Source organism: Lissotriton vulgaris, chromosome 1_1, assembly GCF_964263255.1.
Source record: "Lissotriton vulgaris chromosome 1_1, aLisVul1.2, whole genome shotgun sequence".
NCBI classification, from domain to species: domain Eukaryota; kingdom Metazoa; phylum Chordata; class Amphibia; order Caudata; family Salamandridae; genus Lissotriton; species Lissotriton vulgaris.
Genome location: NC_141685.1, coordinates 1,411,060,810 through 1,411,075,557, shown reverse-complemented (window position 1 = coordinate 1,411,075,557; position 14,748 = coordinate 1,411,060,810). Strand labels below are relative to the sequence as shown.

General features: G+C 47.0%; 1 protein-coding gene across 1 annotated transcript; it reads left to right on the top strand.

The window, feature by feature from the left end:
- Window positions 1–6,828: 6,828 nt before the first annotated feature.
- Window positions 6,829–8,217, top strand: LOC147750612 (E3 SUMO-protein ligase KIAA1586-like). Its single transcript, XM_086929745.1, has 2 exons — window positions 6,829–7,237; window positions 7,694–8,217. Exons 1-2 carry the CDS (start codon window positions 6,829–6,831, stop codon window positions 8,215–8,217), a joined length of 933 nt encoding a protein of 310 aa, XP_086785871.1.
- Window positions 8,218–14,748: the final 6,531 nt, after the last annotated feature.

The window sequence follows — 14,748 nt, the reverse complement described above, 5'->3', positions numbered from 1 at the left end:
GGCGCCGGGCGGGTGGGCGACCGTCCAGACACCTGAAGTTCCTGCGAGCATAAGAAAACGATCATCATTCATTTACAGACATGAATGAATGATCAAATACCCCATCATCACAGATCGTGGCACTGAGGTGCCAAGGCCACCGGAGAAGGGCGCTGTGTGTGATGATGATATGAGACATGAAGGGAGGGGAGGGCGCTGGGCCGCTGGCGGATGTCACAGTCACTTAGGTTTAGCTGGGCTGGGCTCGGGCCTAAACCCACAATAGTTAGTGGCTCGGGCTCGTTTTCATGTCAGGGCGGCTCTCTTCTCTTGTAATTGTAGGCAGTACTGATTGTAGGGCTTCGCGTGTTGTGTCTGCTTCACACAGGCTTCGTGGCAGTGCACCCTAGTTTAGCAATCTGGATTTATAAAAGCGCACCAGTCTGGTGCAGATGCCTGTCTTTATTTGGCAAATGAAATCAGTCACATGTCAGGTGAGACGGGAGTGACTGACTTCGGTCACAGCCAGTGCTTAATTTGTGCCGGTGCTTTCCGGTGCTTAGCACCGGCACTTAACTATCAGGGCCGGGCTACGCTTCTCCTTCGATGATTTCTTTTTGTCAGTAAAAACTAAACATAATAACTGCCTTTTTACTGCTACTGTCTCTGTGCATCAGCAGCTGCAGCTACAGGCCCGGCCGGCGGCCGCATTGTGTACTGTTCGCTCTCATGTCTGAAGTCTGACTCATGATGTGGTGTATTATCCCACCCGCAAGCCAAGTTGAAATTTAATTTGCGAGTGAGTGCCTGTCTGCCGGCCGGGCACGCTTCTGCGACTCACATTTCTTCTCAACTCAATCAATAATCACCATCACATGAGATAGGTAGCCCCCCGGCCCCCGGCCTGCCCATGGCAAGAGAGAATAAAAAATTGAATCAGTCAGTATATATATTATATAATAAGCCAGCCCGGCAGCCAAGTTTCATTTCGTAATCATGGTGGGACGCCGATGCAGAGAGTTGTTGACAGTTTCGGTTTGACTTTTCCAGTGGGTGGGCGGGCCGCAGGTTCTGATGGGGGTAGTCAGGGGCTGTCCTGTGTGTGCGCGGTAGCACGCGCAGCCGCAGATTTGTTTCACTTTGGCTCAGGCAGGCTGTCGGTTGCCACGCCCCAGCAAAACCTGCGCAGTCACATCGGCAGCAGGCGGCAGCCCCCCCCACGCCACGGCCCACAATGACCATGAAGCCTAAGGGCAGAGCTGGGCTGTCCTGTCCTGTCCTGTCCTCCTCCTGAGTCCTGCTGAAACTGCAAGTAGGCAGCAGCACGCAGAAGTACACAACCAACTGAGCATCCAGTCAGTACCTAGCTGGCTAAGCTAGCAGTGTCGTCCCTGTCGACCGGCCCACCACCAATAACGGTAAGCATTAAGCAACCGCTAAGCTGCATAATTGAATTGTAATTTCGTAAAGTAACTAAACTATGCCAATTTATGCCGAATGCCATCACCGGGCGCCGGGCGGGTGGGCGTCCGTACAGACACCTGACCGTCCCGAGAGCATAAGAAAATGATCATCATTTATTTACAGACATGAATGAATGATCAAATACCCCATCATCACAGATCGTGGCACTGAGGTGCCAACGCCACGGAGAAGGGCGATGTGTGTGATGATGATATGAGACATGAAGGCAGGGGAGGGCGCTGGGCCGCTGGCGGATGTCACAGTCACTTAGGTTTAGCTGGGTTGGGCTCTGGCCTAATACCACAATAGTTAGTGGCTCAGGCTCATTTCCATGTCAGGGCGGCTCTCTTCTCTTGTAATTGTAGGCAGTACTGATTGTAGGGCTTCGTGTGTCGTATCTGCTTCACACAGGCTTTGTGGCAGTGCACCCTAGTTTAGCAATCTGGATATATAAAAGCACAACAGTCTGGCACAGATGCCTGTCTTTTAATTTGGCAAATGGCGTCAGTCACATGTCAGGTGAGACGGGAGTGACTGACTTCGATCACAGCCCTGCCCGCCTCTCAAAGAGACTGACTGACGGACCGTCTGAGAAATTTCCTGATTTGATATCGATATTTGCATCTGTGCCATTTGTCTTGGAGGGAGGCCTATTTCGGACTTGTACTGGTTTGTACTGATGTCATCATGTATGCATTGTCTTGAGTGTACCATTTTAGCATCTGATACCGGGTCTGTGCTGATTTCTTGACCAGGCGGGCCCCACAGGCATTCTGGCCTCACCCTTCACATTGCCGCATATATTCTCCTCCCAGAGTAGGCCGGATATACAGGGCATGAATTAAATATTGATGTGATGTGCGACACTCTCCTGCAAAGAAATTATGCTCCAGTGTGTGTTGTTGTGCCACTGTGACCGTTGTGGAAGCTTTAAAGATTGCGAAGTCACATCACCTATTAATGCACAAACCTGTCTCGGGCAGGCACATTTCTCCAATTCAGTTTGTATGAGGGATACATCATAATTGTGTATGTTCAAAGGTAGCCTACAGTGGTTAGCGGTGGGCACTTAAGAGGCGAGCACTTACTTCTGGGGACCAAGATTCTTTTTTTTCATCTCCCATTGAAGGTGAACCAGAAAAATTACCTTTTTCTGTTCCTTCATGGGATTGCGTCCTAGACTAAGCCCTTTAACAACCGCCGGCCTTCACACGGTTTACTGTGTCCACCAGATCTCTGGACTGCTCTCTTCCACCCACGGCACAGTATCACAGCTTATTTGTACAGTGCGTGCCTCTAGTAATCCTAAAAATCCATCTGACACGAGTGCACACAATTCAGGACACTCCTAGGCCAGACTGTTATCTTCAGCAGTATGGGCTGCACTCACACTCGTGCCAGCCACTAGAAAATTACTCGTTTGTTGTGAACTGCATTCTGATTGGCTGAGCATCCAGGGATCCGATCCCCAACTTACATGATGCTGGCGACAGTGCTAGAATCTATCTCATGGCCCTTCTGAGACCCCAGAGTTATTAAGGTGCGGTCAGAATTAGTGTGCAGCAGTGTTGTTAGGGAGGTGCAGGGTTGACAAGTGGCAACTGGAGGCAAAAGGGAGACGGTGAGACAGGAGCAAAAGAACTTCAAGGGGGCAAGGGGAGAGTCCACCAATGACAGAATGCCAAGGACAAGGATAACATTGGCCTGAAGCAGGCTGGTAGATGAGGGTCATAATCCCATAGGCCCCTGTGTGATGAGGATAACACCCGCTGCTTGACACAAAGAACAGAATACACTATAAGTGCTGAACGATGATGGCCTCAGCAAAACCACACACTTATACATTCAATAATAAAATAGTTCAAATCGGGATAAAGAAGCATGTCGCCTGACCTGAGCAGCTCTCCACGCCTGCTTCCGGAATACCTGTGATTGTTACTGATTCACCTGTTCATTTGATCAACTTTCCCCAGTGTGAGCCCTGAGCCGAGATTACACACAGCACAAAAGCAGGATTGTTGAATGCACACTTCTGGATGTCGGAGGACCCTTACCCTCACTCCCTATACATTCCCCAGCCCCACCATGGCAGAGCAGCTGTCTCTTAATACTTACCAATTGTTGAGTCTGTCACAGAGGTTTAAAATTTCAAGCGAATTTGCAAATGTTTTGTGAATATCTAATTTACAATTAAATGGAACCGGCACACCTGAGGTCAAATATTTGCGTCTCTGCACTTCAGCTTTTGGTTACAAGAAGCAGAGAGAGGTGAAGTGACTTGCCAAGGATCGCTGCACTGGCTGGCACCGCTGTTCGGAGCTAGGATTGATAGCAAGGTTTAAAGACGCAGAGCCCCCATGTTATCTTCAGCACATCTCACGCACTCATGTATGTGTTTACTTTTGCCCTGATGTCACCCGGGTGGACCACGTCACTGTGTGTATATCAGCCATTTTGTGAACAGGCCCCTGAGTCCCTCTACGTGTCCATTTTTAATGCTCTCCCACTTAAGCCCTTCCATTTCCAAGTGTTTATTTCCGACTCTGTCAGCACAGGCGGTAACATTTTCTCATTGCCCATGTGGAGGATATGTTTGTTACCCACCACAGTTCTAGAAACAATTCAGTGTGTAGGGGGCGCTAGGGTTGTATACTCGACCCCTGATCATGGAAGTGTGAAATCCGAAGTATGTGCATAGTAGTTCAAAGCAAAGGTGCAACCCTGAAGGCAAATCCCACAGAGCAGTTTCAAATGTTGTATATTGCATCCAATATTATATTTTTGAACATCTTGTATACAGGGACGTTGACAAGGCCAGTTCTATCATGGTACTTGTCTTTTTTTTGCAGGTTTATATAGCGTGAACTTGACCAAGAGCCTTTTCCTTTTTTTTCTTTTTAATTCTGTGGCAAATACTTGCAATACAGAGCAACAAAATAATAGCCTTTGCACAGCATGCCTAGGCCAGACCTGTTGGCTTTGCCAATTTTTTTTATTGTAGTATGTGACTGTTTATAAATAGTTATTGCAATTCTAGTTATGTGGTGCATATATAAACAGACTAAAACAATGGAATGCAAAGCCACTGTGCATGTCCCAGTGTTAATAATTGATTTGAGTGTCTACCCAATGCGTTTTATTAAAGAGATATAAACAGGCACTCTACTTCTGCATGTAGATTCACACCACAGTCTGCAGGAGCAGCAGGCGGCCATTTAAAAAGTAACTTCAGCAGCACAAAAAGAGCATGCTTCAACTTCAGAAGCATGAAGGGCTGGATGCACACGAACCAGTGTCCTGCACAGCCAGCTACGCAAGGCTCATTTGCTATGTTTGTCCTTAGTGTGATGTTTGGCTTTTTCACAATCTTATGACTTCTTCAGTGATGTAACATTGAGGGCAGCACCAACACTCGGAAAATTGTTCCAGCGCTACAGGCTTGGGTGCCTTTCTTTGACATTTTCATGATTTCTAGCCTGGGTGCCTTCGTGTGATGTTTCCATGATTTCTGGCCTGGGGTCCTTGTGTGACGTTTCCATGATTCATTATCTGAGTATTTATGTGTGAGACTTCCATGCTTTCTGGCATGGGTGCTTATGTGTGACATTTCCAAGGTTTATGGCTTGGAATGGATGCTTATGTGTGACACACACATTTCCATGGTTTATCGCATGGGTGCTTATGTGTGACATTTCCATGCTTTCTGGCGTGGGTACCATTGTGTGACATTTACATGCTTCCTTGTCTGAGTACTTATGTGTGAGATGAGATTTCCATGCTTTCTGGCCTAGGTGGTGCTTATGTCAGGTCATCATTTACGATTTACCTTGCTTTGAAAGTTAATACAGCTAATATATAATTGAAAATGAGTTGTGCACCATTAGATTTACTTTTTACAAAATGTTCTTGAGGGGAGAATTCGACACCATGCAAAGGCCTCCAGCAGTCGTTAAGCTTGATGCGCTCGCTTGATACACACCGTAAGGGGGCTGGTCTAACAACTTGCCAAGGATTGCTGTGGGTTCCCTGTCGGGCGTAGAGACGGAATGTTGATTAATTAATCATTTTTGTGAATCGCAGTGTGTAACTAAATCTGCACACTGCCACCTCACCCTGCTTTTGTTGTAATACCAAAAGCAAAAACTTAAAAGTGAGGCTAACTTTAAAGACTTTGTGTTTCTTTCGAGTGAACGCTGCAGGGCTACTAGGGGTATGGTTTGGAAAAGGCCTAAATTCATGTGGGCAGAGTAAGATCCTTTTCAATTGAGTTATCATGGGTAATATATGTGCAGATGCAAATGTCTTTGGTGCAACCTGCAAATAAATATTATTTGTGCATGTTACTTAGATGAATTGACATCACACTTCGCACATGTCTAGCGGTTTTTCTTTCACTTTGCTTTCATAGAATGTCACACAGTACAGAAGAAGATTTCAAGCTACTTCACAAAATTTAAGCCCAAGATTGATGAGGAGCCTGCTAGCAAACTTGCTAGAAAAGACCATGCACTTCCAGTGGATGAAGGGAACAAGGAAGATGAAGTGCGAGAGAAGGCACTAGATGATGAGAGTGACACCACTACTAGAAGCAGCGTTATCATCACCCCTACAGAAGAAAAGATACAAGATAGTCCTCCTTGAGAGCAGCAGCATCATGCTGCTGAGATTGCTGTAGAGATGAAGGAAACTCCAAGCACTAGCAAACAGTCTGACATATCACTGAAACCACATTCAGACAGAGGTTTTAGGAAAGGAATTCTTCCTAAAGGTTGGAAACATGACCAAAAAGTATATTTCCAACGCAAACATCCATGGTTAATTGTTAAAGGCCCTAACCTTGGCTGTTCTGTGTGTCAACAAGTCTGTGATCTTGGTGCTGAGAAATCCAGGGGGATGAAATTGTCCAAAGAATGGACTGACTCTAGTATGAAGGCATATGGCACCAATATAGAACAACCGAAGTCATTGAGGATAAAGATTGGAGAACATGCACTAAGCAAGGCTCATGTTGCAACTTTAATAATCTTAGAAAATGCTAAGAGAGATCCTTTATTGCAAGTAACTGCAAAAGCGCAATCTGTACAAATGTCATCAACAGCCAGAATGTTCCGTGTAGCTTATAAGGAAGCAAAGCGAAACAGGCCAGTGTATGGTTTTGAAATGGAGATAGACTGCCACCAGTTGAATGGACTAGATATGGGTCGAATTTTGCACTCCAATGTAGCTTGCTCAAACATACAATGCCACATGTCCTCAGAAATGAAGAGGAAGATATTTGCCAACATTAATGAGCTTTCCCCAAAAGTAAGTCTTTTACTAGATGAAGCCACTGCATTAAAAAGGAAACGTTCCTTAATTGTGTACATGTGAATGCAGCTACCTGGCATGGAATCCCCAGCTAATATGTTTGTTGACCTAATTGTGCTGAGTGATTTGTCAGCTGATGCCATAGTAAACAGTTTACTGTCTGCACTAAAAAAAGACACAGTTAATATAAGTGAGGACTTTCTCTCCAAATGCATGGTTTCAATTGTCTGTGATGGAGCTTCAGTCATGTTTGGCCGCCACAGTGTTGTGAAGAGGTTGCAAGAAAAAATCTCTTCCAATATTGTAGACTGGCACTGCTCAGCACATCGCCTGGAACTTGCAGTTCATGTCATGAAAGATATTGGTGCTACAAATCAATTCAAAAATGTACTCGATAAGCTGTATTCTCTATTTTCCACCTCTGTTAAAAACCGTTTGGAGCAAAAGGAGTGTGCCGAAGCTCTTGACGTTCAGCTTTGCAGAATAGGTAGAGAGTTAGATACTCGTTGGGTTGCATCTAGCTTCAGAACAGTGGAGGCTATTTGGAAGGCTTATCCTGCTCTCTAGAAGCACTTTACTAGTGCAGCTGATGATGGTTCCCGTGACAGTTCAACACGAAAAATGTACACAGGCCTAGGAAGGCGGTTATATTCTATACAGTTTGTTGCTAATCTTGGCCTCATGTATGAAGCTCTTCAGGAGTTATCCGAGTTATCACTCGAGTTACAGAAACGTGATTCTACAATCATTGATTCTCATCGCGCTATGTGTCGGTAAATAGCAGTGTTTGAGGCAAGGGAACCACTTCTCACTATGTAAAAAGGCCATGGAAGAAAATATATTCCAAGGTGTGGTGCTGCACAAAGAAAAGACCACTGACAAAAGCATTGTCAGTTTTTTCGTAGCCTTGCAGAAAATCTAAGACATTGTTTGTTGTCTACAGGAGGAACTAATTTTGCTGACAAAAAGGCTGAGTATGATGCACTGATTAGCGAAGTGAAAGTTTTATACAAACAGTACTGGCCTGATGAGCTACCTGTTCTTTATGGTGAAAGTCATATTGAGTCTCTGTGTAAAAGATTCAACATTGCCAGCCGAGTAACCATACGTGCTTACAGAGAGTATAAGGAATCTGGAGGCAAAGAAATTAAAAGGCAGTTCAAGGAACTTTTGATGGCCATACACACTATTGCTATCAGTGCTGCAGAATGTGAGTGGGGCTTTTCTCAAATTAATCTTATATGCACATCCACAAGAGCATCATTGGTGACTGAAACAATATCTTCTTTAATGTTTTTAAATCTTGTTGGTCCACCATTTCGGAGATTCAATCCATTCCCCTATGTTCAGTTGTGGCTTGCTAAAGGACAAAGATCAGCTGATGACACTAGGAGTAAAGCAAGGAAAGAGGAGGACTTGGAATGCACAAGTAATTTAGACTGTTTGTGGGGCTTTCTAGAAAAATAGATGTAGCCCATTTCAAGTGACAAAATGTGTGTCATAATCATTGCAATCTTTTGGAAAAGTTAGGCTTTACTGTGTCAGGATATTTAGTTGTTCTAGTTTATATATGTTATTTATTTGCATTTATACCACTTTGTTGACAGTGTCAATTTTTTTAACCCGTTCAATGCTGATGATGGAACCGCTCCGTCATCAGCTGCGGTTGGGCTGTGCTGATGACGGAGCAGTTCCGTCATGGCCCGGCCGCCGTGCCTGCGTGGCGCTGATTTCGCACCTGCACGGCGCTGATTTCGCGCCTGCGCAGCGCGTTCTATTGAGCAGGGCGGCCCATGACGGAACCGCTCCGTCACGAGCACAGCCCAACCGCGGCTGGTGACGGAGCGGTTCTGTCACCAGCATGAGGCCGCCGTGCGGCCACCCCGCCCTGTTAGCGCTGCGGCGGAATAGCCGCCGCAGCGAACGAGTTAATATTTTGTTATATTTATGTGTCTTCCTTGTTTAAATGTTATATTTATTGTTCTATTTAATATATTTTATTTATTTTGTTTTATAACACTTAACTTGCTTTTTCATTTTTTCATTTTAGGAGATGTATTTATTTGTAGTTATATATTTTATTTTTTGTTAGTTTGTCTTTTTATAATTACATTTTTTATTGGCACTATGCTTGGTTATTTTGCACTAATAGGTATGACTTATTTAAGATACGGTCAAAATTCTAACTGCCCAGCACCTACCTATTCCTTTGTCTTAGGTTTTTGGTGGGGATCACATTTTTCTTTGCTTTATCTTAGGATACAAATCTTTAATTAAAAAGTCATATTTTGAACATATGCCTCTTTTCTAATCTGTGTTGCCTGTGTCATCATACAGAACTACATAGTTACATGTCTTTCTTTTTTACTATTCTGAATGTCTAATAAATGCACATATAGCTCCAGGGGAATAACTTATAGTAACAAGCCCAATTGGTAATCCTCCTGTTTTTGGGGTGTTTCTCTAAAGCAGTCGCTTTAACGGAATATTCCACCATACTGATTAACCCCATATACCCCCTTCGGCCACTGGAAGTGACAGTGGCTAACTCGTTCAAATGTATTGCATGATTTTATTCCGTTTATCTGTTTGGACTAGTGTTTTCACAACATTTTGTTTTATTTGGTCACATAACTTAAGCTATGTCAAAGTTGTACCTTTGAAATCATAGACTCTGTTAAAAATGGCATGCCCTACCCCCAGTATTGTCTTTTCCCAAAATCAGCACACAGAGCACTGAAATTTTCCCTTTTCAATGCATTAGTGGTTTTAGCTAATTTATTCCAAACTTGTGCTTTAAATGCACATTTGCTTTAATCTTTTTCAAAATGGTTCACGGGAAACCTCAACCTCCTATCAAAACCTTATGAAGGCTCCCATTCTGAAATTCAGATCATTTATTATATTTGGCTTTCAGCAGTGTTACTTGAAGATGTGGGTGTAGCTAATAGAGTAAGTGGGTGGGGCCAGTGGAGGGAGTGGGTGGAGCCAGAAAAAGTGGGTGTGGCCTAGACAAACATTTCAGCGCCTGCACTTCATATTTTACAAATTAAGCACTGCATATATCGCAGTAATTTACAACAAGGTTTTTTCCCACTGTCTTGTGTCCTCAAGAATTTAAGCTGTTGCATTACCCTACACCCCTCCCCTCCCCCCTCCACCACCACCCTTACAGATGATTTCTTGCAGTGTGGTCCTGAAGAAAGTGTTCGGATAAAATACACTTTCCACACCGAAAAGTACAGGGACCGAACATCAAGTGGTCTCAGCCCTCAACATTTCAACGGCTGAAAAACAAACTCATTCACCCTTGTTTTATTCTTTTTTTGTATGTGTGGTTGTGCTGAGACATGGAATGATAGGTGGGTCTGCTGGTATGTATGAATGAGTGCTGGATGGGGGTCTTATATTTGTACATCTCTAGATGTGTTTTGTATAGTCTGTGTTAAATAAATGTTCTACGTGGATCTAAAAGTACAATCACCTTTATAAAAACAATGAATATATGAAACCAATACATTTATTGATGAAACTGAGTTGACTTGAAACAAACCCCATATTAAAAATGTTAAATAAAAAGGAAAGAAATGTTTTATTATGTAAGTCCAGAATCTAATGTTCAAATGGGAATTTTGTCTTATTTTCTCTGCCCTGGTTAGCAATCATTTCTTTAAAAATAAACATACAGTCCCATCACAGTTCAGTTTAAGTCTTTGAATGGCCATTTTCAGAAGACACAGAATATGGTTTTCCAATATGTTCTGTAGTGCACTAATGTTTCACCCGGTTGTTCATTCCGAGTATACATGCGCACAAAATTCGTACTGGCTAGTATAAAACATTAACTGACTAAAGATATTGAATGGGATATAATGACTTTTCTAATTAGCAGAGCTGGAAAATCAAAATTGACATTCACACATTTGCTTCAGTGGCATTACTAATTCAGTGGCATTACTAATTATGCTAGCATTCCGTTTTCCCCATTTGCTCGGTAACAAATATGTGCATCCCGTCGACCCAGGTGTCTTTATTTATTTATGGTACATCAAGTGCTACTGTAATTATGTGGTTCGAGAGCTGAGTATGGTCCTATGGATTTACTACACTTGCTGATAATTAGGCGGCTCCTTCGAAATTCGCACAGGGCTACAAAAATAATGGTTTCTATAAAAAATATTCAAAACGTTCCTAAAAAGTGCCACACCTGGTTTATCGCAGTGGTAGACCCTTTACAAATGTTCACTTGTCCCATTCCGGGTGATTGTGGCTGTAACTGGGTGTTCAACAGGTAGTAACGAAAAAACATTTGCCATGTCTGCATTAATGTTTATTAAAATGACCGCATTGTGCATTAATACTGTCAGAGAACGTGCCGCACTTAGCCTATAATCTGTCTTTTGTTGCCGCATAATTAAGTCGACCCTTCCACATAATACCAGTGTCCATGGTTATGCTTAGTTAGATTCTAAAACTGCTCAAATTGTTTGAGTATTTGCTTTAGAAATTGTTGCCTGTGCCAGGGCTGGGCACTTAGGCATGTCTCCTGCAACCAACAAGCACAGGCGGATTTGGAGAGTGGTGGACAGGCCACAGGAAGGGCTTGCTCCCTCCCCGCATGACAGGGCCCGAGCCCCGGCCCTCCAGGTGTTACCCACAGAAGTACCCCGCCTCATACGGGACTCCTGCCCCCGGACATCTCTGTATCATGGGGCCGAACCACTACCGGCCCTCGCCCGGCCCGGCCGCCATCTTGAACACTGCACCACGAGGCCGCGTGGCCTCAGATCGACCCTAACCCTGGGCCTGGCCAGGCCCCGACATCCCGGCACCACCATCCACCCAGGAGGTGAACGGACCACTTGGCAGGTCAATGGGAGAAAGAAGTGTCGATGGCTCTCCCCCGCCAGGTGCAGATCGCCCCCAGCTCCCCCGGGCGCTGGCTCCACCCCCCTGCTGGGTGTCTGGACTCCCTCATCCCGGACCTCCCGACCTCCAAGTGCGAGGGTCCGGACATCAAAGGGCGCCAGACCTATAACTGGGGCAGCCCCAGAGCAGGAAGGCAGTTGTATCCTGGAGTCGAGAGACACCGTGAAGAACTCATCCTTGACGGACTACTGGCGCTGCCGTAGTCCTGCCTTGCGAACTATCGTCCTGCCTGCTGGCGCTGCCGCAACCCTCTGCATCCTTCATCTTCGTCGGGACCTGCTGGCACGGCCGCGGACCGTTGTAACTACCACCTTCATCGGGACCTGCTGGCGCCGCCGCGGACCGTCGCTACCTACGATCATCTCGGGACCTACCGGCGCTGCCGCGGCCCGTCCATCTAGAACGCCGAGCTCGAGGATTGTGAGCTATTCATCATATCATCGCATCTACCAGATTGGTAATAAGACTGTCCCGCTACCCCCTTCCCATCCAAGAGACTAGAATCGAGGGGACCCCTGAGTCCAGACCTCCTTGTACCATTCTACCGTACTTAAAGATCACTTATAAAGAACGTTAAACCTTATCTCTGTGTGGTGTACGTCTGTGGGGGGGGAGTTACTTGTCTGTACGATCGCTGGAGGGGTTCTCCCTGGAGACGTCTCCCATTGTCCTCGGCCGACCCTCCCGGTCCATCTAACATTGGTGGCCAGCGGCGCGATCCGAATCAACGCGTAATCGTACAGAGAGTAGCTCACCCCACGACGAAAACACAATGACAACCAAGGAGAGCGGATCCACCGAGAAATTCCAGATGGAGAAATTGGAAGAATACAGCCATCGTGAATTGAAACAATTCTGCATTGAACTAGGCATTGCTACCACCGGTCTGAGTACTAAAGACGATTTCAAGCACGCCATTGAGTCATGGGCAGAAACCGGGGCCGTCAGACCCCCGGACCAAAACGTTGCAGCATCAGAGAGGAACACCACGGCTCCCGAGGAGCGAAGAACGGGTCTCTCGCAGGAAGAGATCCAAGAGAGAGAAAAAAGCAGACTGCATGAGTTAGAAATGGCCCGACTCAAAATGGACAGTGAGCTCAAATTAGCCGAACAGAAACTGAACCTAGAACATTTGCGGCTCCGAGAAGAACGGGAAGAAAAACAGAGGCAGAGAGAGCTTGAAGAAAAAAGATTAGCGTACGAACACGAGCGCAATCTAGCAGAAATAAACCTACGGAAACAGAACAAAGAACTGGGGGTGCCCGAGCAACCGCGCACCCCAGGAACGACAGAAAAGAAAGTACACATCCCCAAGGATGTCGTTCGAGAATATTTCCGAGATGACGACATACAACAGTGGTTCAAGGCCTACGAGATCGCCATGACCTCCCACCGGATTGATCGAAGTGACTGGGGAGCCGGTCTATGGGGGAGGTTCGTCAATGAAGGCCGCGATGCCCTGTTACAGCTCCCAGACCATCTGATGACCTCCTATGACCACATGAAGGCGGCCCTCCTCACCCGATATGGGCTCACACCCGAAATGTACCGCCAGAGGTTCCGAGACTGCACCCGGATCCCGGGTACAACTTGGGTGGAATATGTAAACTATTTCAGCTGAGCCTTCGAGGGTTGGATCAAGGGAAGCCATGTAACAACCTACGAGCAACTTTTTAATCTCATGGTGTGGGAGCACCTCTCTAACAACTGCTTCGTCGAGCTCAGGCAGCACCTCCTCGACAGTAAATTGACTGACCCACGGCAGCTCGCCGCCAAGGCTGACCGGTGGGAGAGCACTCGAGTAGGCCGGAGTGGGCCACATGAACAGAACCGGAACAACCAAGGTCAGCACCGTCCCCGAGGAGGAGGAGGAGGAGGCCAGGGACGAGGAAGAGACACCGTCCCGGCCGCTCCCGCTGCAAGCACCCCACCCCCGGCCAACCGGGGCAACCCCCCGATGCGCCCGGGGTTCCGAGCCAATGTCACATGTCACCGATGCCAGCGAGTCAGCCACTACGCCAATGACCCGAACTGTCCACAGAACCAGACTCCGAGACCCCGCCAGGTAGCTGCCGCCGCCCTGGGGGGAGAACAAATCTCCGAAGAACAGGAGGAGTGCGAACAAGAACAAGAGTGGGAACCGGCCGCCATGGTTCTAGCGTGCCTAGGGGGAAGAGACATGGTCCCGCGGGCTCCCCTACCCGCCAACACCAGAAAATATAGTCAGTGGGTGAACATTAATGGGCGCAGGGCCGAAGCCCTACGTGACACAGGGGCCAGTGTGACGGCCGTCCACTGTCACCTGGTGACCCCAGAGCAGATCCTGCCGAACATTCTCTGCCCCGTCCATTCAGCCGACAATTCGGAGAGTCTATGTCGGATGGCCTGCGTCCCCTTCGAATGGGGAGGAGTATCCGGCATGTTGAAGGTGACGGTCCGAGATGACGCCCCCGTGGACTGTCTCCTGGGAAATAATCTTGAGAGTTCCCCGTGGGCCGCCGTAGAAAGAAGAGAACACCTGGGGATGTTGGGCCTCCCGGACTGGGCGTGTGTAACCACCCGGTCCATGGCCGCCCGTACCATCCCCCGACCAGAAGAACCCAAATGGCCAGCACCCCCTCCCCCGATCGCTCCAGTAGAGGACACCGACCCCCCGGAACAAACTCCCGAAGGGCTCGCTCAACCCCAGGACCTTCCCAGCCTGGCTCAGTGGTGTCAAGAGGGGGGGGGGCCCACCCAAGAACAGTTCCGTCAAGAACAGAAGACCTGTCCCTCCCTAGAGGGACTCCGCCAGCAAGCCCTCGCCCAGAGCGCAGGGGACACCACCGGAGCCCATTGGATCTATTGGGACAACGACTTGTTGTACAGTGAACAGAGAATCGCGGAGTTAGGGGCCAGTCGAGTGCTGGTGGTGCCCCTCCGTTTTAGAGACTTCTTGTTAAATTTGGCCCACGATGTCCCCCTGGCTGGACACCTGGGTCAAGACAAAACCTACAGTCGCCTGGTGACCCACTTTTTCTGGCCCAAGATGAGAAACGACGTCCTCAACCACTGCCGGTCCTGCCCCAC

Coding starts and splice junctions, on each gene's coding strand:
- LOC147750612 (XM_086929745.1), top strand. CDS start 6,829: ATGGAATCCCCAGCTAATATGTTTGTTGACCTAATTGTGCTGAGTGAT. Junction 7,238..7,693: donor CGTTCAGCTTTGCAGAATAG/GTAGAGAGTTAG, acceptor TGTTGTCTACAG/GAGGAACTAATTTTGCTGAC.